This window comes from Aotus nancymaae, unplaced genomic scaffold (genome assembly GCF_030222135.1).
Source record: "Aotus nancymaae isolate 86718 unplaced genomic scaffold, 86718_ANA_hifiasm-v0.15.2.pri h1tg000016l, whole genome shotgun sequence".
NCBI lineage: Eukaryota > Metazoa > Chordata > Mammalia > Primates > Aotidae > Aotus > Aotus nancymaae.
In genome coordinates, this window is record NW_026988428.1 from 24,627,114 (window position 1) to 24,654,838 (window position 27,725).

The 27,725-nt window shown below is 35.5% G+C and overlaps 1 protein-coding gene across 6 annotated transcripts in view; it reads left to right on the forward strand.

The window, feature by feature from the left end:
- The window catches only part of OSBPL8 (oxysterol binding protein like 8), a 194,408-nt gene that overhangs the window by 69,536 nt on the left and 97,147 nt on the right, over window positions 1-27,725 (forward strand). For 2 of the 6 annotated variants that reach the window (XR_010342966.1, XM_064376957.1), the window contains exons 3-4: window positions 18,328-18,364; window positions 27,354-27,491. Coding sequence is in view for 5 of the 6 variants with exons in the window: in XM_064376957.1 (XP_064233027.1) it covers window positions 18,328-18,364; window positions 27,354-27,491 (175 nt within the window). In the remaining variant the exon portion in view is untranslated. The remainder of the gene's footprint in view (window positions 1-18,327; window positions 18,365-27,353; window positions 27,492-27,725) is intronic. The other 4 variants (XM_064376960.1, XM_064376959.1, XM_064376958.1 and 1 more) reach the window with 3 other exon arrangements.

Here is a 27,725-nt window from a genome sequence, read left to right on the forward strand (position 1 = left end):
TGATTGTTCAAGGTGTTCATCAGTCCCTTAAATTTCTTGCAAATTGGTTGTTAGAGACTTGCACAGATTCAAATTTTTTTTGACAATATTAATATATAAATGATATGTATAACTGTCAGGAGGCACATAATGTCTGATTGTCTCTCTTCATGTGGTAATAGCAACCATTGATGATCATTTTCTAGATCTGCTAGTTCAATAGGGGTATAAATTAGAATTCTAATTGGGTTAGAAAAGTGGAGGCTGGAAAGAATGATTATTATGACTAATCTATACCTTTTGAGCAAGGAAATCAATCAATATATTTTTTTTAATGCAATAATTTATTTTTTATTTTAATTTAAAAAAAATTTTGTGTGTGCATGTAGTGGGTATATATATTTATAGGGTATATAAGATGTTTTGATACATATATGTAATGCATAATAATCATATAATGGAAGATGGAGTGTCCATCCCCTTAAGCTTTTATACGTTGTGTTACAATCCAATCATACCCTTTTAGTTATTTTAAAATGTACAGTCCAAAAATCTTTTGTTAGGTATTTTGTCTTTTGCCACTTTATAGCTTTATTAAAACTTCTATTAAAGGGAGACATTTAGAAAATGTCAAAATAATTTGATAGGTATACTTTGTTTACATCTCCATTAATTTAACTTCTGAAACTTTCGTTACTTTCAGAAGTAAAAAGTAAACTTTTTCTGAAATTTTTGTTACTTTCAGTACTTAAATATTTGTAATTGTTTGAACTTCCCAAGTGGGAAAATATTGCTCAACATTTCCTATTGTGTAAGTACTAAAGATTTCATCTCATTATATCATTTTTTTAAAAATTTAACTTATTAGGTGATTATTCATGTTAGAAGCTTGAGTAATGTAAAAATCATGCAAGTGTATGATTGGACTCTAGTAAATTTGGGGAGCCTAGGTGGAGAAAGTGTTAGCTTTGAAAAAGAAAGAGGAAATAACCAGTTGCATACAAAGTATAACAGCAGAATTCCCAGCCACACATCTTTTATGTTTCTGTTATTCCTGGAAATCTTCTTAAAGTGGGTTCCCAGGACTCTGAGACTCTCTAAGACCCTTTCAGAGAATCTGTGAGGTGTAAAAATTATTTTTTTGTAATAGTACCATGGTACTTGATGTTATTTGTCTTTTTCTCATAAGTGCACAGTACAACTTTCCAGAGACCACATGAAATATGATATCATTGCTCTGCTGGCTACTGGAGGGTGTGCTTGTGAATTCTTTTGTTTCAATTTTTTTTAGTTTAATTTTTTCTAAGAGGTAATTTATTAAAATAAACTTTGTTTTAGAACAGTATTAGGTTTGCAGAAAAGTGGTAATATAATAGAGTTCCCATATATGTTGTACCTACCTTCCCCTGTTAGGAACATCTTATTTTCGTGTGGTACATTTGATACAGTTGATGAACCCATGTTGATACAACAGAAATCTATATTTGATTCAGATTTCTTTAGTTTTATTTATTATTTATTATTAATTAATTAATTAATTAATTTAGTTTTGACATAATGTTCTTTTTCTGTTCCAGGATCCAACTCAGAATGCCACGTTACATTTAGTTGCTGTGTTTCCTTACGTTCCTCTTGGCTATGACTGTGTGTCACTTTCTTTGTTTTGGATGAGCCTTGACTGTTTTGAGGGGTACTGTTCAGTTATTTTGCATAGTATCCCTGAACTGGAATTTGTTTGATGTGTTTTTCACAATTAGACTAAGGTTAGTGGATTTTGAGAAGGAAGACCAGAGCGATAAAGTACCATTTTCATCACATCATACCAAGGGTATATTCTGTCAGCATAACTCATTTTTGCTGTTGACCATGATCAACTGGCTGAGGTAGTTAGTAAATTTCCCATTCAAATTTTAATTCAGAAACTATTACTAGGTATAATCCACATATAAATAGCTCTTTGGAGTCTTCAACAGTTTCTAAGAGTATAAAGGAATCTCGAGACCCAAAAGTTTGAGAGTTACTCATCAATCCTTAAGCAGCTAATACTTTGAGAAAGAACAATTGACAGCTTCCTGATAGGACAAAAGGAACCTAGAAGATGAAGGTTGGAGCTAGAAGGGGAGAAGGCAGAATTGACGGCCTTTAAGAATAGGGAAGTGATACCAAGATAAACTCTCGCTACTTTATAACTGTACTTTGCATTGAGACAGGACCTCTACCTTTCAGTAGTTTTTGACTTTGTTTCTTTTCTCATTTGGCCATTTAACAGATATTTGTTGAATATCTGCTTACTTTTCATTAGCTTTAATATTTTGCCTGATTCATATCATCTGCAAATAATGTTTTTTCCCTTTTTCTTCCATTCCTTATGCAGCTGAGCATATGGTTTTATGACTGTATGTCTGGGGATTAGACTTGGGGAGTCTTTTCTAGAAAAGTATTCATTCTGTTTAGGTTTTCAAAATTATTTAAAATTTAATATTATTATTTAAATCTTTTATGTCTTCCTTTTGCATCTCTCATTTTGTGAATGTGGCATTTCTGTTTCATTCTTCCATCTTGCTTAACTTATATATTTTGCACCTTTTTTCTTCCTGATGCCTTCTTGTTGAATTCCTTGATCATTATTCTAGCTCATTAATTTATTATTGGATCACATTCATTTTGCTGTTCAAGCCTACTATATTTTATTTCTGTATAATATTTTTATACCCAGTATTATCAGCTTTAAAAAATTTGCTTTTTCATGCTTCATTTTTATAATATCCTCCTTTATCTTTTCAAGCATGTTTATTAAGTTTTTGATAAATTTGGTTCACTGATTTTCTTTTCTTTGACCAAGATTGTTCAATTTGTTGTCTTTCCCAGCACTTGGGCTCCTTAGAATATTATTTTTGTTTGTGAGCTTATATTCTCTTGATAATATTCTTCTGGGAATTTTAACTGGCTTGTCTAAGAGCCCAGGGACTAGCTTTTAACCATTTTGGTCAATCTAGAGAATATATGTCTTAGGGTAGAAAATCTTTTTTATTAAAATCATAGCTTCCCCAATCCTCTTTTCCCCCTATCACTTACATATTCTGTTTTTTAGGGAACTTTTCTGTATCTCTATTCTGAGCATACTTCTTACCCATGTCTCTTTAGTTGTAAATAGCCCATTTGAGAGAAAGCACAGTGGAAAGTAGTAGTTGGCCTCTCTGCCTGCATTTGGTATGTGTGTAGTGCAACAGTACTGCATGTGTGTACAGGCACAGTTTAAAAACAAAAATGCTTACTTTGGATTGTGTTATTGCCTCTATTTGGAATTAAATCATGTATTGTGCTAAATAGAGGGTGGTCGGTGATTAGAGAGAAAAGAGCATAGAAAGATGGCTGGCTTCCAACCCTTCCTCCTGTTCCCTTCCCCTGGCCTTTCCTTTATCTGTGATATTCCACTTTATCCATCTCCAGGTATGGATTCAGGGGCTAGGGTGGGGTGGGGATGTGTTACTTCACTAGTAATTCAGTTATCACTTGCAAAAGCAATTGCATTCTTCTTTATTGGCCTTGGATTCTCTGTGTATAGAGAGGCTGGAAGTGGACTAGAGATTTAAAAGAACAGCAGAACTGTTTGGACAATTAATTCATATTAAGATCTTTGTCACATGTGATATGCCTACAGTTTAAAAATAAAATGTAGAACTATTAAGGGACCACCTGAAAAAACAGACTCAGTGTAGACAGTGAAATCATTTAACAGAAGAATAGACAAAGCTATTTGTTTTGCTGAGCTAGACTTGGGGAGGAGAACTGGCTTTAAAGACTTCTTATTTCTTTTGGTATCCATAAATAATGTAACTACTCAGCTTTTAAACATAAGATTTTTTATAAGCATTGTCATTTGCTCTTTCTTTCAAGTTTTAAGACATGCCAGAGCTTCTCATAAGCAGGATAAAATTAAAACTTAGACACCCACAACTCTACATTTAACTCTTAAATAAAATGGTGTATGTAAAGAATCTTACATTTAAGAATAAAATAAAAAGATAAATTTATGGGAGTCCCATAAAACCTAAGAAAGAAATGTGAAGAATTCAAATTTTAGCATGTTAGAGATATGTGAAGATAAAATATAGTTAAAAGTCCAACTAAATCTCAACCTGTCTTTCTAGTGACAATAGAACAATAAAAGGATTTTTATCCATACCTCAGCTTAGTAGGTTTTCATTAACTGTGGCTACTTCAGAAGTCACTGTTTCAGAAGTCAACTTAAGTTTAATATGGTGAAAATAGCAGCAATGGAGCAAGAGCAAGCTTGGGGATTGGGCAATGAATTTATATACATGTGTTTGTCTATGTACACACATACCTATACACATAAAATTTAATTTTGGGCTGGGTGCAGTGCCTCACATCTGTAATCCCAGCACTTTGGGAGGCTGAAGCAGGACTGCTTGAGCCTGGGAGTTCGAGACCAGCCTGCGCAACATCGTTAAGATCTTGTTTCTACAAATAATAAAAAAAAAAACTAGCTGTTTGTGGTGGCATGCACCTGTGGTCCCAGCTACTCAAGAGGCTGAAGTGGGAGGATCACCAGAGCCCTGGTGATTGAGGCTGCAGCGAGCCAAGATCATGTCACTGCACTCCACACTTGGGCGACAGAGTGAGACTCTGCCTCCCTCCAAAAAACCTTAATATTATTTTCATACATATACACACAAAATTAAATTTTAGATATGTATGTATGTGTGTACATAGACACACAAATGCATGTATATAAATGTATCCCCCCATCCTAAGCTTGCTTTTGCTCTATTGCTGCTGTTTTCACCATATTAAACTTCAATTGACTTCTGAAGCAGTCACAAGTTAATGAAAACCTACTAAGTTGAGATATGGATAAAAATCCCTTCATTGTTCTACTGTCACTAGACAGACAAGTGGAGATTTGGTGGGACTTTCAATCAAAATATTTTTTAAAATTTTATATATTTTAATTTATTTTATTTAAACATTTATTGAGTTCAGCGAACTAACCTACCTTCATTAAGCACATTGTACACATAGTATACCCTCCTAGATTCATGCCTACACTGTGTTTAGAGCAGGTTTTATTTAGGTCTTATTGGTAGAACTGTTGGCTGCATTAAGGGAATTACTAGAAAATAAACCGAATAGAAATGAATAATGACTAATGTTTATTTCTACTATGTGCCAGCAGCTATTCAACGTGCCCTGCCCATAAACTCATTTAATCTTAAAAATAACCCTATGAGATAGATAGAATTATGAGGATACAGAGCAAGGGCAACATACTTAGTAAGTAGCAGAGCTGGGATACATTTTGGCTGCAGGGGCGAACCTTTAATCACTTTCCTATACCATGTCTCTTTGAATCAGATTATACAGGGCCTTCAATACTGTTTTACTATTTGGGATGTTTGTTGTTAACACAGTATCAGATTGTTGAAGATTTTGGAGCAGGGAACCAACCTGTTCAGGAATATCACCATTGCAAAATTGTGGAGTATTGGAGAGGCAACCAACTGAACTTTAGAGTTATCTGAAGTGTTTTGAAAAACTGATGTACAGCTACATCCCTATTCAATTGAATTAGAATCTCAGAGGGTAAGTTTCATATATCAGTACTTTTTAAAGTCCCTTAGTTGATTTTGATGTGCAAGTAAGGTTGAAAACCATAGAAATAGAGGTGGTTAGTTCAGGGAACAAGTTAGCATGCTGTTGTGAAATCTAGATAAAAGGCAATTAAAACTTCTATGGTAGTGGTAGCAGAACAGAAAATATGTGAAAGGAATTAGAGTTGCAAATTAGCAGGACCTGGTGATTGATTGGATGTGTGATTTCAGGATGGTAGTAAGAACAATTTTATATGTATTAAACATGTAGAATGTTAAAAATGATGTTAAGATGGTGGTATCCTCTTTTTACAGATGCAGAAACTGAGATTAAGGGAAATTATATAGCTTTTTCCAAGCTATACAACAGGTAGATGATGGAATCAGGACTTGAACTCAGGCCTTTGCGTATCAAGTTACGTTTTCTTTCTATGAGTTTTAGGGCGTTAATATGTTTAGCATTAATTCATACTGGAAGAGCTAGCATTGCTATAGATGAGCATATATGATGCAGAGGGGATCAGAAGAGTCACTTATTTTAGAGGAGTTGAAAAGTCAGTATCAGGAAAGTTTTTTTAGACAAGGTAATGCTTAACCTGAGTGTTGAAAGGAACTTAGGTATTTGCCTGGTGAAGGTGAGAATGGCATTGTAGGCAAACCGAATTGTGAGAGTAACAAACAACATGGTGTGTTTGAAGAAGTGAAAATAATTTTGAGTTTGTCACATTTGTGAAGTGCAGGATTGATGGGTGTTTGGAGGAATGCATGACATAAGTTTGACAAAATTGTGAAGAGCCTTGAAGATGGAGTTAAATGTTTTTCTCTCCAGTTTTGGTAGGATGTGGGAGCCTACCAAGTGCAAAATCATTGAAGTGGTTTTTTAAGCTTCAGAGATCTAATCACATATACATTTTAGAAGGCTCTCTATGATATCAGTATAGAAGATAAATTGCTTAGGTGTAAGAAATTCAGGTGGCAGGTAGTAGCAGTAACTGTGGACATGGAAAATAAGGGATAAATATGAAAGACTATGTAGAACTTTAGGACCTTGTCCTGGAATTAATATTGGGAGTGAAGGAAGAATATAGGTCAGGAAAATAAAAGTGAAGGGGAAGTTTAGAGTGACTTCCAGGTTTCTGTGTTGTGTGATTTGGTGTGAGGTACCATTCGTTAAGGGAGAAAATACAGGAAGAGCAGGGGTAGGGAATGGGAAGATGAAGTCAGTTTTGGACATGTTGACTTTGAGATGTGTATCCAAGTGGAGGTGTACAGAGGCTTGGTGTCCCATGCAGTTTCTCGTTTAATCCTTTCTATAATACTGTAAGGTAGATGTTACTCTGTTTTTAAGAGGCGAAGAAACTGAGCTAACATAAGGTCAGTTAGCTAGACAGTGGGCAGCACTAAGATCTAAATGTAAATATTTGAATTCTCAAAAGTAGGGCGAATTTTTTGTTATAAACTCATCTATATTACACCTAGACTTTTAAGCCTTCTTTTAAAATTTTTATTTTCATTATCTAATGTAATGTATACATTGAAAAATGTGATACATGATCTATTTTATTTAATCCAAAGCTTTATTTTCCTGTAACTATTAATAATTTTGACTTTTCTATCTAGGCTGAATATTTTGACATTTGGGCACCATGTAGTTCCTGAGACATGAGGAACAGCTAATTGCATTCTTACGTGTGGTAGATTTATGAGTCATGGGGGTTGATGTTTCCATGTTATTATTAGCAGTCTTGCCTGTGACTTGATGGTATGGAGTGTAATATACTAATCAGTGATTTGTTAGAAATGGAATAGAAATCCAGAAGGAATGAAGGTATTTTTTATGCAGCTCTTATGTCTTAATTCAGATCTCAGTCATGATTTAATCTAGAATGTAGGCTTACGTATCTCTATATAAGAATGCAAAGAATTGGCCAAAATAAAATTTCAAGTAAGATAAGCTTTTACTTCAGATTGACAATTGAAATGAGTGAAACAGGTCATAAGATGAAGCATCAAACACTGAAATGTTTATGTATATGCTGTCTCATATAACCAGTTCTCATATCACCTGCCATGATTGTGATGTGATAATATGGTTTCAGTTGTGTAATTTCATAACCTTTTCAGGCAACTGTGACTGGTTAGGCTAGATTTAGAGGAAAATGTTGATGAGGTCAAAGCCCAAGGTTATGGCTTTAAATCTTTTGGTGGGTAGTAAACTTCTGGTTTCCTAACCACAGAATCCACCAGCAGTCTCACCAGATGCATGCCATTAGTTACAAGTGAAAATCATATTGGTTAATATTGAGCTTCTCTTGTGTGAAACCTTGATAAAGGAGGTTGGATAAATCATGGCAAGAGACCACCAGTGCGAGAAGAAACATAATTTATGTTTTGTTACCAAAAACTGATAGTGAATCTGTAACAATGTTGTTTTATTCAGGACAGAACTATTTAAGGAAAAGAATGGGGGAATTCCTGTTGGAATTTGGGTTTATCAGATGGCCAAAGACTTTGCTAGGTATTAAGGTTATAATCACTAAGGCTTTTTTTTCCCCATTCCTGTATTTATTCATTCAGTATTTGTTGAGTATCTATAATGGTGCCAGGCTCTGATCTAGTTTTAAGGGATATAGCAGTTAAGAAAATAGACAAAATTCCCACTCCAGTGGAGCTGACATTTGAGTAGAGAAAGACAGAAAAATATATAAATATGAACTGTGTTATGGGATGATTGCTGTGATGAAAAATAAAGCAGGGTAAAAGGATATTGAGTAACAGAAGAGGGGATGAGTGCTGTTCTTGGGACTATTGTGGAAGTATTCTGATGAAGTAGCTTTTGAGCAGAGTCCTAAAGGAAGTTTTCTAAGCAGAAATAAGAACTAAGTGTAAAACTTGCGTATCTGTTGGACAGGCGGTGGTGGTTAGACTGTAAGCATTCGGGGTTGTGGGAAAGGCTGAGTGAAAGGTCTTTCCTCCTACCCAGTCAGTAACATGGAAGTACACAGTCAGTGTTGCTAGGAACACATGGAGCTCTGTGGGCTTTCCCCTGCAATCCGACCTGATAATAGAAGGATGCAATGACAAGACAGATGGAATATCTGTTTGTTATGCCTGCAGTGGGAAGTCAGGAAATCTCTTACCAAGGATGTCATGCTGTATATAAGAAGAATGAATTCACCTAGAGAATCATTGGAATGGCCTTGAGGGGCTGCAGCTCAGGAAAGGGTAAGGTAGGAAACTGATTTGGAGAGTTAGTGGTGAATTGATCCCTTTAAAAAATCAAGTCAGTGAAATCATTTGGGGAAATCATGTTGAATGGAAACAAGAGATTCTAGGATGCAAAGGAGCCAAGTATAGAGAGGGAAGAGAAAGAGAAAATAGCTTGGAAACTAAGAAAGGGCAGAATTTTCAGAAAATGAGTGGTCAGCAGTGACAAATGTTAGAGGAGTGGTCAGTGGTAGCTTAAACTAGAGAAAGGTAAAGGTTGTGCTAGACCTGAGTTGTCTGATAGTGTAGCCACTTTCCACACGTGACTAATTTAAAGTTAACCTAATTAAATTAAAAGTTCTTCCTTAGTTTTACTAGACACATTTCAAGATTTCAGTAGCTACATGTGGGTAGTAGCTACCCTGTTGGACGTTACAGATACACACTATTTCCATTGTCGTAGAAAGTTCTATTTGACAGCACTGTACTAGACCTAAATTATAATAGTGGAGAAAAGTTAAATAACAATTGAGTTATTTATTTATATAGCAAGAGGCAATACTATGAGATAACTAATTATGAATTATCAAAGAACTCACATTAGAAAGTCAGAGCTGGAGAACAATAACTTCATCTTGAACATAGGTAGCAGAATTGGCAATTTGAGCTTTCAAGGTAAGGGGTTTGTTCATTGTCTACAATGGTGCCCAGGCTCTGTTCTAGTTTTAAGAGAGAGGGCAGTGAACAAAATAGACAAAATACTCACTCCAGTGGAGCTAACATTTGAGTAGAGAACAACAGAAAATACATATTAAAATTTCAAGCTATTGAGTAGGGAAGCAAAAAGAAAGTAGGGGGAAAATTACAGATCACTTTAAGCAGCATGCAGTGTGACCAAACAGAATTTTAGCTAAGTGGAATTTGAGTTAGGTGGAGACATGAGACTTTCTTGTAGAGAATCATTATTTCTATGGGATGGATAATTAGGCCAAATTGTAAAATATTTTAACTATCAGTGTTTGGGGATTATTTTTGAAAGACTAGGGAATGCCACCAGATGTTCTTGAGTGGAGGAGAAATGAGGCCAGAGTGACTGCCTAGAAAATTAAGTTGGTAAATTAATCACTTCTTTCTGGATCCTTTCTTAGTTTTTATAATTTGTTGTAATACTAAGTAATTCTGCCTTATGTCTATATACTGATCTTCAAAACAAATTTATATAGAATACTCAATTCTATTCCATTAAGCCATTCCATTCTATTCCATTCCATTCTATTCCATTAGTAAACCATTATTAAACCTTATAACAATTCCAGAGACATTATTAAACCTCATAACAATTCCAGAAATTTGTAAGGTTTAATAATTACAAATTTGTAAGGTTTAATAATTAGTGCATTTACAAAGGAGAAAACCTCACAGAAAGAAGTTAAGAGATATTGATGAGATAGCTTGAAGAATGAGTAATGTTGGGTAGACTGGAGATAACTTATCTCAGTGTTGAATAAATTATAATACATACTGTCTTCTATGTATGGTGATCTTGGCAGTAGGGACTATGTTTTGTCATGTTTTTGAATTCCAGTATGTAGCATAGTAAATGAATAAGTGAGCTGAGACTACATGCAGGGACATGGACTGAAAGGGAGATGCAGAAGTTGACACATGAGGTGGTGTGGGTTGGACATGGGGCCACTAATGGGAAGTGAAAAAAAGGACTGAATGTGAAATAGACACTGGAGGCAAAAAGAATCAGAATTTAATAGTTTAATCAATTGTTGGGAGAAATGTCTCAGATGAACCAAGGGTTTATGCCTGAGTGTTTGAAGGAAAGATGGGCAAATCAGCGTGGAAGCTGGTTTCTGAGAGAAAGCTGAGTACTATCTCTGATATAAAGAAGTAAAGCCCTTCCTTTGTTAAAATTTTAGAACTAGAAGTTAATATGCAATAATGTCCAAACATATAGGTAGAAATGTTTCGAAGTTTTGGAGATATGCTAGGGATGAAGAGCAAACTAGGAAGTTATCTGAATATAGGTAATGAATGAGCCTTGAAGTATCAATGGAACCTTCAGGAAAAGAACAGATAGAGGAAGAACAACAGGTAGTTGAGGCTAAGCCCTGGTAATGGGCATTCACTTATTGAATGGGAGGAAAAAGTTTGGAGGCAGGAAAATAGAAGGGAAGCCAGAGCAGTGGGATATTAGAAACCAAAAGAGGCTTATATGAAAATGCTGATAGGATTGAATATATAAAAGAAGGATATAAAGTGTGAAAAACTACCAGGCCAGTACCAGAGAGGACACCACAGGTTGGGAAATTAACTGTAATTTCCTGATGCCTCAAGATTAAAAAAAGATTATTTAAAAAGGATTCAGTTTTCAGTGTAGAAGTGATATTAAACCTTTTGAAAAATAACTATTACTTAAAAGATTATTGCACCACTTAATTCATTTGATAAATTCTGGGTGCTCTCCAGGTTTAATTCAAGTGTATGAGATTAAATCACTCCCGAGAAAATTTGTTTTCTTTTTAGATCTTGCCATATTCAGAAGTTGCTGAAGTTCACGAGACAGTAATATATGGTGCTGTGTGAAACATGTTAACATTTTTGTATCTTTTTAGGATTTCAAGTTGGATTCTTAAAATATGCTTCCCACTGTACTTAATCATAGATAATTATGTCATAATAAGAAATAGCTAGTGTAGATTGAAAATATCAGTTAAAAACTTTATATTTTTTCCAAAATGTAAATAAGGTTCTTTTTTTGACTGTAAAAATAATGCATACTACTGTACCATACTTAAACAAAAAAGAAAAATATAAGTAAAATCCTACCTCATAAAGTTAACTACTGTTAATATTTTGGCAGCATCTTTCCTAAGGTTGTATGTGTATAAGAAAATTTATAAAAGTAGGGTCATATCATACAAGCTTCTTTATAACCTACTTTTAAAAGCCAATATATATAATGGATGTTTTTTAGTAGGTGGAAAAAGAAACTTTGTGTTTTTTTTGAGATAGAGTCTCACTCATTCACCCAGGCTGGAGTACATTGGTACAATCTCGGCTTATTGCAACCTCCACCTCCCAGGTTCAAGCAATTCTCCTCCCTCAGCCTCCCGAAAATCTGGGATTACAGGCCCACACCACCAAGCCTGGCTAATTTTTGTATTTTTGGTGGAGATGATTGGCCAGGCTAGTCCCAAACTCCTGACGTCAAGTGATCCTCTTGCCTTGGCCTCCCAGAGTGCTGGGGTTACAGGTGTGAGCCACGTACCCGGCTGGAAAAAGAAACTTTAATGACTATATGCTATTTCATTGTGTGAAGGTATTTTATTACCTTGTTTAAAACAAATTACTTCTTTAGATTACTGTAAATGGTGTTGTGGTAAATATCCATGGACACATATTTTTGAACATTTTATATGATCCTCTTATTAATATTCCTAGAAGGGAAATTGCTGGATCAAAAGTGCGATTAGGTTATTTTAAAATAACTGCTTGGCAGGCCAGATCATATTCTTTATCCAACAGTAATAAACTGTAGTTCCTAGAAACATACTTCTTTAAAATCTCTCCCATGACACTCAAGGGTAAAATGTTCACAAGTGTATTTTGCAGATGATTACAGGAATATTAAACATTCAGCTAAGTGTAGAGTGATGACTCCTGTTCAAAGAACAAACAGTTCTCAGCTGCCCTATGTAGCTCTCTCTGAAGTTTCTTATTCTAAGGGCCTATGATAACACTAAATAGAGCACTCTTCAGATGTTTCATATCATCCATCTGAATTGTTGTTTTTTGGAGCCAGCTGCAGCAGGATTGCTTCTGTAACAACTTGACCAACTTTACTGGGTGAAGAGGTGCCACTAGCTACGTCAGTGCTTGATAAGCTCTTTGTCATGAGTCAGACGACTTAAATCAAGCCATGATGCATATTAAGAGGAAAGTGCTGTGCCAAAGGGAATGGAATCAAAGCTGTAGATTGCATAGGATTACTTCTGTATTATTAGGGTGACCTTCCATCGTGGTTTGAGACTGAGACGTTTCCCAGGATGAAGATGTTTATATGTCCTAAAGATTACTTGTTTAATGCTAATTATAGATGAGGTAGCAATTATTTAGACATATAGTAAAATCATGTTTTTTTGCATAGTACTCTGTTTCTGAAAATCAGCAAAGATTTGGGTAATGGCTATAAATATTTCATGCTTTTAAATACTTTGATAGTATGATGTCTATCTGGAATTTTAATTATTGATATATTTTATATAGCAAAATTAATGAGATAACTGTGTGGACACTGTCTATGGGATAATGGTAAACATAAGTTACTCTAAATAGAGTCAATTAGAGAATCTTTTTTTATTCTTTTGAGACAGGGTCTCACTATGTTGCTCAGGCTGGAGTGCAGTGGCTGTTCACAGGTGCGATCATGGATCATGGTACACTGCAGCCTTGAACTCCTGGGCTCAAGCAATCCTCCTGCCTCAGCCTCCCATATAGCTGGGGCTGTAGGCACCCATGATGACCTTTCTCTGAATAAACTGAGAAGCTGTTCTTGGATTCTCTGAGATTCTAGCTGTATTTAAGTTCTTTAACAGAAACCAAAAAAAGTGCCTAGCTTTTTACTTTTTAAATATTGTACAAAGTAATTGTGTAGAGTGTTTCCACATCAGTTTTACATTGTTTTTATTTATGTGTAATACAACACGATACTGTACAAATTTGACCCAGGTCCTAAAAATGGTAAGAATAAGAAATTAGTGTGCAGTTTAGCCATGTGCAGAAGACTTCAGTGATGTGTGTTACTTTGTAAATTTGATATGTAATCCTCACGTACTTATGTCCTGTTTCCCATTGGCATCATTTACAAGCAACTCTGGAAGGATGATTTCAGTTGACTCCCAGTTTAGTGCTTTTATATCCATATCCTTTTGAGGAAGGTTTCTGAAGCCATGCTTATTTTTCATTGTGTTCAGCTTTGCATTTGCAGTGCTTGAGTGTGATGCTTAGTTGTGTTGTCCATTATAATATATGTTTTTCTAGGGCCTGTTCTTTTATCCTACAGCATTTTTCAATGTCTTGTGATTGCAATTCAGGTCATATAATGTAACTCTCATACATATAATAATTCATATTTTTCTTATCAGCCTGAACCTTACTCTGTACAGGTTTATATCTCCAACTGCTTACTTGACATTTTCACTTGGATGCGTGTCTGACATTCATTTCAAACCTAATTTGACCCAAACTGAGTTCCTTATATTTCTCCTTGTAAACTAGCTGTTCTCACTATCTTTTCTGTGGCAGACAATGGTAGTCCCATCCTTCTAGATGCTCAGACCCCAACACCTGATGTCATTTTGTTTCTGCCTTTTTTCTTTTATCTCAGATTTGGTCTATTTGGAAATCTTGTTTGCTCTATTTTCAAAATATATTGGAAACTCAACTACTTCTCATCACCTTCACTGCTAACACTTTGATCCACATAAGTACCAAGGGCAGGATGTTTGTCTGTTTTGTTTACTGCTGTGTCCCTTGGTGTCTAAATGATGTATGTCAGCAGTATTAACTAAGTAAGTATTTGTTAAATGGATAAATGAATGATTGGAAAAAATAATGTTTGTTTTGATTATTGTTCAGTGCCTCAACTTGAAAAAAATAGGATTGATCCAATAGAATCAGATTTATATAACATGGACATGCTTGAGGATAATGTCTTGAGTAACTATGCTTGAATGCTTTTGGAGCAAATATTCAGTAGTTGTTGTATATGCTAGGGATTATTTTTTGGGAGTAAACAGGGAATACAGCTGTATAGCAGTTGACATAGTGCTGTTAACTGACAAAATATGAGTATATAACAGAGCTGTACAATGAAAGGTGAGCTTATTAATCTTTCACTCTAAATAGAAGATCAATTACAAAACTTTCAAACATGACTGGCCTTGTGAAATTAAATACTGTCAGCTATATATACATATGATTAGAACATATGCTTTTCTTGAAGAAGTTACTGATAAATCTAGGGAAACTACATACTTATTCATATCAATTCAGGAAGATCTTAGAGATTGTCTATGAAGCATTTGTAGTTTGCCACAGTTCTTTCTGTTAGCTTAACTTTATTCCAGTTTTCCAGTATTATGTTAGTTATTGGTACATAACAAACTATCTAAAAATTAAGTGGCATAAAGCAACAGGCATTTATTATCTCAAAATTTCCATGGATCAGAATCTAAGAGCAGCTTAGCTAGAGGTCTCTTAGTCTGTTATGTAGTTGCAGTCAAGATAGTGGGGGATATTGAGCACTGCTGCAATCTCAACTGAAAGACTGACCAGGCGGGGCATGGTGACTCACACCTGTAATCCCAGCACTTCGGGAAGTCAAGGCAGGCGGATCATGAGGTCAGGGACCAGCCTCCAATATGGTGAAACCCCGTCTCTACTAAAAATACCAAAATTCTCCTTGTTCAACACCCGCCTATGAGTGAGAACATGTGGTGTTTGATTTTGTGTTCTTGTGTCAGTTTGCTGAGAATGATGTTTTCCAGGTTCATCCATGTCCTTACGAAGGATGTGAACTCCTCGTTTTTAATGGCTGCATAATATTCCATGGTGTATATGTGCCACATTTTTCCTGTCCAGTCTATCATCGATGGGCATTTGGGCTGGTTCCAGGTCTTTGCTATTGTAAACTGTGCTGCAATGAACATTCGTGTGCATGTGTCCTTATAGTAGAACGATTTATAATCCTTTGGATATATGCCCAGTAATGGGATTGCTGGGTCAAATGGAATTTCTATTTCTAGGTCCTTGAGGAATCGCCACACTGTTTTCCACAATGGTTGAATTAATTTACACTCCCACCAACAGTGTAAAAGTGTTCCTATTTCTCCACATCCTCTCCAGCATCTGTTGTCTCCAGATTTTTTAATGATCGCCATTCTAACTGGCGTGAGATGGTATCTCAATGTAGTTTTGATTTGCATTTCTCTAATGACCAGTGATGATGAGCATTTTTTCATATGTTTGTTGGCCTCATGTATGTCTTCTTTTGTAAAGTATCTGTTCATATCCTTAGCCCATTTTTGAATGGGCTTGTTTGTTTTTTTCTTGTAAATCTTTTTTAGTTCATTGTAAATTCTGGATATCAGCCCTTTGTCAGATGGGTAGGCTGCAAAGATTTTTTCCCATTGTGTTGGTTGCCAATTCACTCTATTGACTGTTTCTTTTGCCGTGCAGAAGCTGTGGAGTTTGATTAGGTCCCATTTGTCTATTTTGGCTTTTGTTGCCAATGCTTTTGGTGTTTTGGTCATAAAGTCCTTGCCTACACCTATGTCCTGAATGGTTTTGCCTAGGTTTCCTTCTAGTGTTTTTATGGTGTTAGGTCTTATGTTTAAGTCTTTAATCCATCTGGAGTCAATTTTAGTGTAAGGTGTCAGGAAGAGGTCCAGTTTCTGCTTTCTGCATATGGCTAGCCAGTTTTCCCAACACCACTTATTGAACAGGGAATCCTTTCCCCATTGCTTGTTTTTTTCAGGTTTGTCAAAGATCAGGTGGTTGTAGATATGTTGTGTCGCCCAGGGAGGGGAGCACTATACACGGGGGTCTGTTGGGGGGAGGGGGGGATAGCGGTGGGGTGGGGAGTTGGGGAGGGATAGCATGGGGAGAAATGCCAGATATAGGTGAAGGGGAGGGAGGCAGCAAATCATACTGCCACGTATGCACCTATGCAACAACCTTGCATGTTTTTCACATGTACCCCAAAACCTAAAATGCAATTAAAAAAAAAAAAAAGTACCAAAATTAGCTGGGCATGGTGGCATGCACCTGTAGTCCCAGCTACTTGGGAGGCTGAGACAGAATAGCTTGAACTCAGAAGGTAGAGGTTGCAGTGAGCCAAAATGGTGCCACTGCACTCCAGTCTGGGCAACAGGGGAAGACTCCATGTCAAAACAAACAAACAAAAAAACTGACTGACCAAGGAGGTGGGAGATCTGCTTCCAAGTGCAGTTAGTGGTTTTGCCTGACCTCACTAACACCATAGTTCTTTCACCTAGTGGCCTCTCTACAAGGCTGACATGTGAAGTGACAGTTGACTTTCCCTAGGGTAATCTATCTACAAGAGACTGAGAGACTGCAGGCAAGATGGAAGTCATAGTCTCTTTATAATCTCATCTCAGAAGAGACATCCCATCACTTTGACTGTATTCTGTTCATTAGAAGTGATTTAGGGCCTGATGTGGTGGCTCACATCTGTAATCCCAGGCCTTTGGGAGGCCGAGGCTGGAGGATCGCTTTAGCCCAGGAGAATATAACTTTGTCAGCTTTAGTTTGTAAAACTAAAAGAATGAGATTAAATGGGATTATTGTACAAACACCAACAGAGCAAATGCCTTCAAGGCATTAGAAGACCATTTCAAGTATTGTGAAAAGCCACCACTTAGGGAAGAATAGGTCCAAGATTTTCTTCGAAGAGGTGACAAAAGCCCAAAGCAAGCAAACAACTGCTAACTTGTTTTGTCACAGCCAATTAAGATCCTCAAATATCTTTAAGACCAACAAATAATGTAATTCTTGGGAATTTTTTGTTTCTGTTATTGCATTTGTTTTGATATGTTACTGTATTTGGTATTTAAAGTGAAGGAGAGCTGAGAACTCTGTTCCTACCGGAACCAAAGCACCTGTCTATAGGCAACATTTAGAGTAATTTATGTTAAAATAGTTACTAAACAAAAGGTCAGCAGTCTTTTTCTCGTTTCTTTTAGTTGATTTCAAGCTCTTCATTCAAGAGTTGGGTCTTCTGACTTCCCAAAGACCAGTAACTCCAAATATTATGCTTGATTGTAGTGGGCCCTAAGAAAATTTCATCTGACTTAATAAAACTTCTTTCTAATGAGTATTTCTCTCTTTTTTTGCTATTTGAGAAAAAATTTGTTACTTTGTTAATGTCTCTGTAGAAGCTTTTCACACAATGCTTGGCATGTAACAAACACTTAATAAATGTTCCTTACTCTTTTGTGGAAGAAACATACTAAATCTCTATGTAGTGTTAAGTGCTTTACGGCATGCAGAACTAATCTTTAATAGTGCATGGGTGTTATATATTTTTAAACCACCTTAAATTTAAGGAATGCATAACTTGGCTGTCGCTTAAATTCCTACATATTTTTTACCATTACTAACTCTTATCTTGAATTATAATTGAAAGTAATTTTTGACTTAATTTTAAAAACGAAATACTTAGGTGATTCTGTTTTTCTCTTACCACCTTCATTTTCCGAAAACAAAACAAATATTTGATACTGCTTAATCCAAGATCTTTTTTTGTGTGTGGAAAAGGAAGTTTCTTGTAAATTACTATGATTATTACTATTGATGTGCATGTGCTTTCTACTTATAAACTAATGCTATTTTCCTTGTCCTTTTGTTTCACTGCTGTTTCCATCCTGATGCATTTTGCTTCTTCCTGATTTGGACTGTATTTGTTTGCTGCTCAATTACCCTGCATTAAAAGCTTCTTGGTGATAGCAAAGATGTCCTTGGGCCATCAAGTAAGTAGCTAAAGTTTGAACGGCTTGTTTGGGGACATGATAATATTTTGATGTGTAATTATTATGAAAGCCAAATGGTGTTTCAATTTTGAATTATTAAGTCTTATACTTTTCTTTCCAGGAATTGAAATACAAAGTAAGAATATAAATGGTCATTTAGTACCCGGTGCCCATCTGTCCTTATTGTCCATCTGAAATTTACAGGCAGTGTTTGTATATTTATGTCTTGATTATCTAAAGATGCATTATTTACTTAGTTATCTAACTTATAATTTAGGACTCTTCTTCATAGTATTTCTTCCTACAATTATTACAAGGCATAGATGTAGCACAAGGATTTCACTGCCATTTGAAAGGGAAAAACACTTTTGTCGGAATTTTTATGTAACCATTTAAGTATGAAAATTGTTTTATACTTGGGTATTTAGAAGTGAAACATGTTTTACCTTAGGGATTTAAAAGATGTGTCCTTGAAAATTATATTCAAATCACCTCAACAGATTTTACGGAGATCTTTTTGGGGCAGGGAGTGGCAGACAGTGTGCCAACTTTTGGAGATACATAATGAATAAAACATGATTCCTGCCCCTAAAAATTTTTATAGTCTAGCTAGGGAGTAAGAGGGGCAATTTTTATATTAAAAATCATAGAATTGCTGAGGTGAAAGGAACCTCAGAGATTATCTAATAAAGCATTAATTTTATCGAGGAGAGCCTGAAGCTAGGATAGCACAAATATCCGAGAAGTTAGAATTGGTTACTAGTCCAGTGTGTCTTCCTTCTACTGTTATTCAAAAATAGAAGGAAACTGTTTGTTTGCTGCATTCAAGTATAACTAAACAGTTAAAATTTGACTGCATCATTAATAAGGTGAAGATTTTAATTTTATTGATTAGCAATATAGGAAATTATATTGATTTAGGAAGTTTTATTATTAATTCTTAATTATCTGATTATTGCAAGTCAGTTTACTGTTCTGGGACTTATATTTCATTGATCTAGGAAAGGAACTGAATGAGATAGTGGTAAAGGTTTCTTCTAACTATAAGTATTTTTAGTCTAGATCAGTTGCTGTTTCTCTCTAACTGGTTTTGTATATATGTATTTTGTTTTCTAAAAAGAGAGGATTTAAAGTAATATGCTAAATTCCTTTTTTTAATTCTTATTTTTTAGAGACAGAGGACTCACTCTGTCACTCAGACTGGAGTACAGTAGCATGATCATAACTCATTGCAACCTTGAACTTCTGGGCTCAAGGGGTCTTCCTACCACCTGAGTAGCTATGACTCCAGGCTTGTGCCACCACACCCAATTAATTTTTAAAATTTTTTGTTAAGATGTGGTCTTGCTATGTTGCCCAGGCTGTTCTTGAACTCTTGGTCTCAAGTGATCCTCTGCCTTTGTCTCCTGAAGTGCTGGGATTTACAGGTGTGAGTCACTGTGCCTAGCCCGTTTTTCATTCTTAAATTCAATAATTCACAATATTTTATAAATACTATTTATTATACGATCATCATTAGGAGTAGAAATCTTTAAAAAAACACAAATCTCAAAATGTTGTTGTTGGTTTTCTTGAGACAGGGAGTGCAGTGGCACAATCTCAGCTCACTGCAGCCACAATCTCTCCCAGACTCAGGTTATCTTCCCACCCCAGCCTCATGAGTAGCTGGTACTACAAGCATGTGCCACCACACCCAGCTAATTTTTTTATTTTTATTTTTTGTAGAGATGGGAGTTTCCCTGTGTTGCCAAAGCTGGTCTTAAACTCTTGGACTCAAATGATCCTCCTGCCTTGGCTTCCCCAAATGCTGACATTGCAGGCATGAGCCACTGCACCAAGCTTCAAAATATTTTTATGTTTTGTTGTTCAACCTTGTGATACTTGGCATTATGATTTCAGTGGATTCTTCAGTTTCTTTACCTCGTATATTTAGACATTGACTCAGGTGAACTGAATGGCACTGCTGAGCTTTATAAATAGAATAGCATTTTAAATATTAACTGAAGTATTTTATCTTAGGAATGGGGTTTTTATAAATGGAGGTCTTTTTTACTTGGAATAGAAGAAATTTACTTAAGATTATATATTTCAAGCATATATAAATAAAAATAGACAACATAATATTAGAGATGACTTCAGAATGTACTCTCCCAAGTATTAAAAGGCTGGAGCTGTATAGTCATTTATTAGAGACCATATATCTTTTAAAGTGAAGTACAGTTGACCCTTGAACAAGACAACTTTAAACTACACGGGTCCACTACTATGTGTATTTTTTAAAATAAATATATTGGAAATTTTTTCTGAGATTTGTGACAATTTAAAACTCACAGATGAACTGTGTAGCTTAGAAACAAAAAATAAAGGTTTGGTGTATCATGAATGCGTAAAATATATGTAGGTACTAGTTTATTTTCTCACTACTATAAAATATACACATCTATTACAAAATAAAAATTTATCAAAACTTTCACACACACTGTACATGATACTGTCCCCAGTTGAGAAAAATGTTAGCAAACAGAAAGATACAGTATTAAATCATAACTACATAACATTAACTAGTACATATCATACTACTGTAATGATTTTCTAGCCACTTCCTGTTACTACAATGAGCTCAGGTGTTGCGAGTATCTACATAAACTGCTGTGTGACGCTAATCATCTCTGCATGAACAGTTCTTTGCTCCAGTAAATTGCATATTGCTTTAGAAAGTCATTTCTTACAGTTCTTACCTATTTTCATCTTGTTTCGTGCAGTATTCTAAACCTTGAATAACACTATGAGACCCATATGAAGTACCACTAGTGATGCTTCAAGTGCTCCCAAGAAGCAGACAGAGGTCATGACATTACAATAAAAAGTTTAATTGCTTAATTTTTTTTTTTCTTGTTTTGAGATGGAGTCTTGCTCTGTAGCCCAGGCTGGAGTGCAGTGGCACGATCTTGGCTCACTGCAGCCTCCGCCTCTCAGGGTCCTGGTTCAAACAATTCTCCTACCTCAGCCTCCCAAGTAGCTGGGATTACAGGCATGAGCTACCATGCCCAGCTAATTTTTGTATTTTTCAGTAAGAGATGGGGTTTCACCGTGTTGGCCAGTCTGGTCTTGAACTCCTGACCTTGTGATCTGCTTGCCTTGGCCTCCCAGAGTGCTGGGATTACAGGCATGAGCCGCCGTGCCCAGCCTAATTGCTTAATATTTAGCTGTAGATTGTGGTCTGCAGCTGCAGTTGCTGCTATTTTAAACTGATGATTCATCTTGTAAATAGATGGCATAAACATGGTATCAGTAAATACAGTATAGTACTGTAATTGTATTTTTTCTTATGATTTTCTTTAGCTTATTATGTATATACTGTATTACATAATATAATATGTAATGCATATAACATACATAATATGTGTTAATTTGACTCTTCGTGTTATATATAAGGTTTCTGGTCAACAATAAACAGTAGGCTATTAGTACTTAAGTTTTTGGAGAGTTGAAAGTTAAATTCACTTTTTTTTTTGGACACAGAGTCTTGCTCTGTCACCTAGTGCAGTGATGTGATCTTGGCTCACTGCAGCCTCTGTCTCCCAGGTTCAAGCAATTCTCCTGCCTCAGCCTCCTGAGTGGCTGGGATTACAGGCATGTGCCACCATACCCAGCTAATTTTTGTATTTTTAGTAGAGATGGGTTTCACCATGTTAGCCAGGCTGGTCTTGAACTCCTGACTTCAAATGATAATGCCCGTCTCCCAAAGTGCTGGGCCCCCAGAATGCTGGACCTCTTAAAGTGCTGGGATTACAGGCATGAGCCACCGCACCCGGTCCCTAAATGTCCATTTTTGACTGCTTAAAGGTCAACTGTAATTTCATGGTACTTGATTAGTATCTGTACTATTGAGTGAAAAAAACTACATGCTGTATACTGACATTTAAATTATTGGAGTATTTAAGAAAAGGTATACCTTAGAAGAAAAAGGCATTGGATTTATATCCAGATTATTATTTATGACTTTAAAAAATTATTTCATCTTATTTTAACTTCCACTTAAACGCAGACTTTGAAACTTGTAAAATTTTTCAAATTTTATATTGATGAATTGAATTCAGAAGGCAAAAATGTTAGTTTTGAATTCATGTTCTCAGAAGATACAGCAGATATGTTAATTACATTTACTATTTCAGCGTGATTTCTTTTTTTTTTTTTTTTGAGACGGAGTTTTGCTCGTTACCCAGGCTGGAGTGCAATGGCGCGATCTCGGCTCACCACAACCTCCGCCTCCTGGGTTCAGGCAATTCTCCTGCCTCCGTCTCCTGAGTAGCTGGGATTACAGGCACGCGCCACCATGCCCAGCTAATTTTTTGTATTAGTAGAGACGGGATTTCACCATGTTGACCAGGATGGTCTCGATCTCTTGACCTCATGATCCACCTGCCTCAGCCTCCCAAAGTGTTGGGATTACAGGCATGAGCCACCGCGCCCAGCCAGTGTGATTTCTACTTTACTTCTACTTGAAGTAGAAACAGCAGAGGGCACTGTAATGTTACCTTTGGTAGGTGAGTCAGTGAAACTGCACTGAATCACACAGTGATTCATTTGCCAAATATATCTATTCAGTCATTTAGAGAGTATTTAGTGAGTATCAGTTATATGCCAAGGGATACAGAAATAAAAGTCATTGTCCCTCTTAAACTTATATTTGAATAGTCTACTATTTTATAACTGATACAGGACATCATAATGATTTTTATATTCCCCAGCCTCTTTTGTCTGTATAGTTGTTAATGCTTGTGAATGGGGTGAGGGAAAACAAATAGACAGATGGGCTGTCTGGGTTTTTTTGGTAAAGAGGTGTACTCTGTATATTGCTGTTTCTGCATGCTCTCTTACTTCATGGTTATCAAAATCATGGGTGAATAGAGCTGACTGTTTTAAAGTTATTTAAGACATAGACACCTATGTTTTACTGATAGAATACTAAAACCTACATTGATTCTGATAGTGGTTCTTTTAATGCATTTTAAATTAGCATTAAATGCTTTGTCTGATACATACAAAAGAATATGTGTCATATGTAAATGGGAGCATAATTATACAATGAGCACTTACTGACCTATCACTCAGCTTAAGAACTAGAATCTTCTATGTATCTTAGGTCTTTCTATCTGCTGCTTTTTTATCCCTGAACCTTCCCCAAGAGAGCATGACTAGATTGTATTTTTTTTTCTTTTTATTCTTTGCTTTTTAAAAAATACATTTTTGTTTTTAAATTTTTTAGTCATGTATGTATTACTAGATTTTGCTTGGTTTTTAATTTTAAAAGAATGGCATCATTGTTTATATCATTTTCTAGCACTTGATTTTTGTAGTTAGCCTTTTTTTTTTTTTTTTTCCTTTTTAATAGAGATGTGTCTTGCTCTGTTGCCCACGCTGGAGTGCATTGGTGTGATCACAGCTTACTGCAGCCTTGAGCTCCTGGGTTCAAGTGTGCTCACACCTTACCTTCCGTAGCAGATGGGACTACAGATGCCTGCCATGCTGGGATTGCAGTGTGAGCTACCACGCCCAGCTACCTTTAAAAAAAGTTTTTTTTGTTTTTTTTTTGAGACAGGTCTTGCTATGTTGCCTAGGGTAGTCTTGAACTCCTGGCTTCAAGCAGTCCTCCTACCTCAGCCTCCTGAGTAGCTGGAATTACAGATACAAGCCACTATGCCTGGCTCTAGTTAACATTTTATTTTCAGTATTCAAATATGTTATTTATGGAACTAGATCATTCCTTTTTAGTGCTATATTTTCATTATATGTATATACCACAATTTGTTAAAATTCATTTTTTTTCAGTTGATGAATATGCTGTTTTGGTTTTTGCTATTATGAACAGAGTTGCTGTGAAAATTCTTATTCCTTTCTCTTGGTACACACCTGTAAGAGTTTTTCTAGATACCAAGAGGGGAATTGTTGGATCCACAGAGTATTCAGTTTTATATAAGAAGCTCAAATTGTTTTCTTAGTGCTTGTATCAACTTATACTCCACTGACAGTGGTTAAGGCATCTCGTTGATCCCATCCTCTTCAGTGTTTGGTATTATCAGACATTAATTTTTGTTAATCTTACTGAGTATAAAAGTTGATTATTATCTTGATTTTTATTTGCCTCGTTGCTAAAGAGGATGAACATCTTTTCATACATTTATTGCCTGTTTTCATTTTTCTTCTATGAATCACTCTTGAAGTCTTTGCCCTATTTTGCTATTATGTTCTTTTTCTATTGATTTATGGAAGTTTTTTTTTAAAGAACATTCTAAATAACCTTTTGTTAATTATGGGTGTTGCAAATATCTTGTTTTGTGCCTTTTCAGTTCATGATACCTTTAAATAAATTTATAATTTTCATATGGAACTTACTGATTTTTTACTTTTCTGGTTAGTGCTTTTTTGTGCCTTTTTAAGGGAATCTCCGTCTCAAGTTTATGAAGATATCTTCTTATTCTAAAGGTTTTCAAGTTTTGCTTTTTATATTATGTCTTAGTCTTCATAGAACTATTCTTTGTATGTGGTAAGAAGTAGAGTTCTATCTACTTTTCCAATATTGATAACCAGTTGATAACTCATATCATTAACTGAGTATTTTCCCTATTTCTGTTATATATGTGGGCTCCATATGTATGTGTATGTGTCTGTTTCTGAAAGCTATCTCCTATGCTCTTTAGCTCTTCAGCTCTCTCTGCATTAGTACCATACATTTAAAATTATTTTTTATAATTATCTTTAGGAATCAAATGAATCTTGGATTTAGTAACTGAAAGAGACACCATATACTTTAATGATGTTTTATAAAAATATAAAGTTGGTTGATTGATTTATTCAACAGAATTTTATTGAACATCTTTAGTATGCTAGGAAGCAACACCTTCAATATGGCAGAAAGTTTACCAGGACCTGAGGATTTGTGGGAAAATAAGGCAGATGAAACTTCCTTTCCTCACAGAATTTAATGTTTAATAGAGGAAGACAAGCATAAATAAACTATATCATTTCTGATAATGATAGGTGCTACAATGAAAATCATGTAAAGTGGTAGAGTAACTGTAAAGTGGTGGGTACTAACCCTAAAAAAAAAAAATGCTAAATTGTGCTGTGTTAAAATTAAGAATGTATCAAAAAGCATCATGAAGAAACCAAAGGGCTTTTCTGAAGACATGACATTTGTGCCCAGACAGCAAATGAGAGGAGCTAATAATGTGATGACCTGGGGAAGGAGTATTCCAGGTAGAAGGAGCAAAAGATATAAAGCCCTGTGACTGGGGCAAGATGGCCTTTCTTGAGGAAATAACAAGATGATTATGGCAGGAGCCAAGTGAGTGACAGAACAGTGGTAGAGAATGAGGTTGGAACAAGAAGCAGGCCAGACTGTGTTGAATTTTCAGGTTATGGATTTTATTGTAAATGTAATGGGAAGCCAGTGAGGATTTTTCTGCATGCTGAAAATCTAATTTGTGATATAAAAAGATCGCTTGGTAAGAGAAAGAGAAAAATAAAAACACATCTAAGGGTTTGGCTTGAGAAAGTAGCAGGAGGGGAGTAGTGATGGCACAGACAGACTGGGGAGAGGCAGGTTTGGAGGATGAGCAGAATCAAAAATTATATTCTAGATAGATTTGAGATGCCTATAAATAATTAAGAGGTGATTATAAAGCAGGTGACAGTTGGGTATGTGAATTTGAGTTTAGGGGGAGATAAAAAGTTGGGAGTCATCAGTCTACAGATTTTTTTAAATTGCCTTGGAAAAATGATTTTTTATATTTTCGATGAAAAGTATAAGCGTTTTCATATTTCTACTTTGGAATCTAAGGAGCTGAAATAAAATTTTCAAAACTTTATTACAATAGAAAACATATTAAACTAATTTGATTTAAAAGATGTGATTATAAAAATGCGAATGTGAAATTATGAATGTCTGTTGAAAAGTGGGGTCTGTTGAGATGGGATTTCGCCATGTTGGCCAGGCGAGTCTCAAACTCCTGACCTCAGATAATCCATCTGCGTTGGCCTCCCAAAGTGCTGGTAAATCAGCCTTTCTTAAGATGAAACTCAAGTGTTTATAGGCTGAAATTACAGAAACATAAAATGAAAGAATGTGGAGATCCTCAGGTACTTTGAACTTGCAGTTTGCCCTGTTTCTTCATTGAGTGTTTTCACTTTGTTTCCTCTCTCTGAAACTGGGAATTGCTCTCCTGTATTAGATTAGTAAGTTGGCCAAATGGGTGAGAAGCAACTTCAAAGCACTACTTAAATTGGTTATTGGGGCAGCAAGCTTTAAGAGACAGACTTTGGGACCAAATGGTTCTGAGTTAGAATCTTGTCTCTATTACTTTCTATTTAGCCTCAGGTAAGACAATCTCTGACCTTTCTCTAAAACAGTTATCTGTTATACTGATAAACAGTTATAAACTGATATACAGTTATAAACTGATATACAGTTATCAGTTATACTGATTTTCCACGAAAAATTAGAAATTAGAGTAGACATTCTGGTGAATGTCAAATATTATTTTATACTGCTAATAATTTGTAGTTTTTCCAATTACTAATGAGGCTGATATCTTTATATGTTTATTGACCATTTGTAATTTTTGTGTGTGTGAAATGACTGTCTTTTGCTTATTGTTTTGTTGGTAAATATAGACAGTAAATAGCCCAATGAAAGGCACACAGAAAACCTTAGGGCGCCTTTCATTATCAGCTAGATATATATTTTCATTTTTATAATGTCTGTAATTTGTATATTTGACTCACACATACCTGTCAATTTTTCATGGATCAATAACAAACCAACATGAAAACAAGAAGACTATGAGAATTTATTAAAGGGTTGAGTTGGTAAAATGAATATAACCACCAAGACCATTTCAGTTTTGATCTTATTCCATGTTATTAGCTATACTATTATGTAAATCTATGACATTAGTACTAATTATTTTTCTCTTCTTTCCTTGAGCTGTTGTAGCAAATAGTGACGAATCTCAACTTCTGACACCAGGAAAGATGAGTCAGCGCCAAGGAAAAGAAGCTTATTCAACGCCAACCAAAGATTTGCATCAGCCATCTCTTAGTCCAGCAAGTCCTCATAGCCAGGGTAGGAAGTTGTGGTTTTCATGTTTTGTTTTGTTTTTGGTTTTGGAGGGGAGAGGGGAGAATGACATTTTGGGACTATCTTACTATTTTTTTTTAACTATTTGGTTTTATAAGGGGTTTTGTTTCTTTTGTTTAGGTCATCTGTAATACTCTTGAAATGAGTACACTTTCTTTTAGACTTTTAATTTTTTTAGTATTCTCCAACATACTTTGTTAGTTATATTATTCATCTAAT